The sequence below is a fragment of the Propithecus coquereli genome, unplaced genomic scaffold, assembly GCF_000956105.1.
Source record: "Propithecus coquereli isolate 6110/MARCELLA unplaced genomic scaffold, Pcoq_1.0 Scaffold124, whole genome shotgun sequence".
In the NCBI taxonomy this organism is placed as follows: Eukaryota; Metazoa; Chordata; class Mammalia; order Primates; family Indriidae; genus Propithecus; species Propithecus coquereli.
Window position 1 is genome coordinate 2,023,935 of NW_012136525.1, and position 3,080 is coordinate 2,027,014.

General features: G+C 40.5%; 1 protein-coding gene across 1 annotated transcript in view; it reads left to right on the forward strand.

Annotated features, from left to right (window-relative positions):
• The window catches only part of LOC105805021 (scavenger receptor cysteine-rich type 1 protein M160-like), a 130,440-nt gene that overhangs the window by 50,714 nt on the left and 76,646 nt on the right, over positions 1 to 3,080 (forward strand). The window contains exon 6 of the mRNA XM_012637801.1: positions 562 to 894. Within this exon, the coding sequence (XP_012493255.1) occupies positions 562 to 894 (333 nt within the window). The remainder of the gene's footprint in view (positions 1 to 561; positions 895 to 3,080) is intronic.

The following is a 3,080-nucleotide window of genomic DNA, read 5'->3' on the forward strand; positions in this document are numbered from 1 at the left end:
TATTATACCTTTCCTATATCATAGTAATAGCTGGATAGAAAAATATTTCTCAAGTGCTTTGAACACTGGAGAAATCAAGATCAAAAAGAAGCATTTATTTTATAAAAGGGCATTTTCATGTACTTGTGCCTCCTTTTATAAAACATGGGCGGACAAACTAAAATGAAGACTCTGAGATGTGAGCTTTGGTGCCAACGCTGGACTGCACTGCAGAAACCTGCCAGCATTATCACCTGAATATATTTATGCCTCCACGAACCCCTCCTTATGATCCCATGTTGCCCGTCTTGTCCAAATCAGTCATTCTGAGAGGCTTTATAATGTCCCCCAGGCTTCACTTCAGGAAATTTGCTTCTGTTTTTCATGCTTTAGGTATACCTTCTCTCCAAAATTGAGTAAGAAATTATCAAAAGAAAGAAAATCAAACTTTTCATCAAAAATATGGCTAATACATCATCCATTAGGCAAAGCCTCAGAGTGGTAAATTTAGACAGTGAAGAAAATATTATCTTTGGTCTTCTGAAAGGACCCACTCAATTTGATCTCAAATGTATGGTTTTGTCTTGCTTACAGATGAGTTAGATCTGGACCTCAGGCTCATGGGGGGAAAAAGTCCCTGTTATGGGAGATTGGAGGTGAAATACCTCGGAGAGTGGGGGACTGTGTGTCATGACCTATGGAGCATAAAGAATGCAGCTATTGTGTGTAAAAAATTGGGATGTGGAAATCCTGTCCACATATTTGGCATGACCCTGCCTAAGGGAGCAATAGGACCTATTTGGCTGGATGATGTTTCTTGCATTGGAAATGAGTCAAACATCTGGGACTGCAAACACCGTGGATGGGGAAAGCATAACTGTTTACACACGGAGGATGTGATTGTGAGCTGCTCAGGTAAGACTTGTTCTTGTTTATTCTTTCCTGAAAAGAGAAATAGTATTCCTAATAGGGTCTATAAATTGGCTCGAGTCTAGAAATTTACTGAGGAGTCACAACTCTCTGTTTTTAGATTAGACTTCTGTTCACTTCACCTACAACTCTTCCACATATAGAGATCAAGTAAGAATTGAGTAGACGGTCCACCTGTTTCACTTCTAGGGATACCACAATCAACTAGCAAACACCACAAGTCTGTGTTGTCAGACTATTCTGATTTCTGCTCTGACTGCTGTCCATTGGTTACAGTGACCATGCTCACTTTTTATTTGGTGATTAAGTGCCACCATTTGTGCTCTGCCACACTGGCATCCAATTATTCCCATTGCATCCAAGGATCCTGAGTCAGTGGCAGCAGTTCCCACCGTAATTCCTGTCCTATAGAGAAGAGCTAGCACAGAGCTCTTTAAGGATGCTGGGGCTCCCCTAATAAATTTATTTCTCACAGTTGTGGTGAACAGTGTGTCCTCTGGACCCTCCTGGGTGGGTAAGCAGGTCTTACGGGGCGAATCCACTGTAACATTCCAATTTCCCTGACCCCATTGGATCCCCTGCACTACCATATACAGAGGCAGTTCTGGCATTTCATATTTAGTGTAGGCCACCTTTTGGTCCACGTTTCAGCCAACCAATCAAACAAACTGTTAGAGCCCTTTCTAACCCCCAGCTGCATCATTAAATCCAGAATCTCTGTTTAGTGTGCCCATATCAATAAATTCAACTTTATGCTCCTTTCATGGTTATGTCACACCCTTGGTATTCATTCCCACACATATCCCCTAGATTTCTGTCTGTATAAAACAGAAAAATTATGTTCTTTTGTGTGCACCTCCATTTGAGACACTTTGTACCTCACCTTTCGAGGCCTGGTGAGACTTGAATCTAGTTGTAAAGAGGAGTGGGAGCTAAGGAGAATCAGGAGAATCTTTCAAGGCAATTACCTCAGGGGAGGTTGTTACAGTTTCTTCAAGCAAAGTAGGGTTAATATCCTCAGACTGGGGTGGATGGCTGCCTCTACTATCAAAGAAGAAACAATAGAGTTTAGGTTTTCAATGGTCCCAGCCCCATCAGATCTTCCCATATGTCCCCAATCCAATTTTCATTATTCTATTTCTTCCTAATCAATGCCTCGCTTTGACAGTAGACACCCTGGGAGGTTGGAAATTCAATTTGCATTGTCGTTCAGTTCCTTGCCAGATTGAGGCTAGGGTTTAATTTTCAGTGATTTCAGTTCTGTGGTTACAGAAGATACCAGTTTCTTTCACGAAAGACATAGAAACTTTCAGGTCGTATGGCACTTGAGCTGGGAATTTGAATCTCTGAGCTCATCCTTTTCTTTCCTCACTTTGTCCAGTGCAATTGGGATCAATCCTCCCCTCTTATTATGCTTGTTAGTTTGGCAAAAAAAGGTTTTTTCCTAAGGTTTCAAATATGTGCTCACCCAAAACCTTGCCTCTTATAAGTACTTGATTAGGAGTATCCAGTGGTGATATTGTGTATATCTCTATTGCCATATCCTGCCATGGACTGTAAGTGTTCTCACTACTACTTGATGTAGAATCATTAGTGCCCTTAAATTTTATCAGATTAGCCAACCAATTCTAGAAACCCCACAATCAATTCAGAAAATTCATCCTTAAGGTTTTGTTCCTCTGGAACCACTATTGATACCAAAATCTGTATTAGTCAGGGTTCTCTAGGGAAACAAAACCAATAGAATGTGTGTGTGTGCGTGTATGTGTGTGTGTATCTATATGTATCTATCTACACCTATATCTATATCAATATATATACACACATATAGTATATATGTATATGTGTGTGAATGTGTGTGTGTGTGTATGTGTCTATAGAAAGAGAGTGAGAGAGAAATTTATTTTAAGGAATCAGTTCATCAATTGTGAGGTCTCACAAGTCCAAAATCTGCAAGGTAGGTTAGCAGACTTTGGAAAAGTGTTGATGTTGTAGTCTTGAATCTGAAGATAGTCTGTAGTCTCAGTCTTAAACTGATTGAATGAGGCCCACCTACAATAGGGAGGATAATCTGCTATACTCAAAGTCTACTGATTTAAATGTTAATCACATCTTTAAAAAAAAGGGGCCGGCGGCGGTGGCTCACACTTGTAATCCTAGCACTCTGGGAG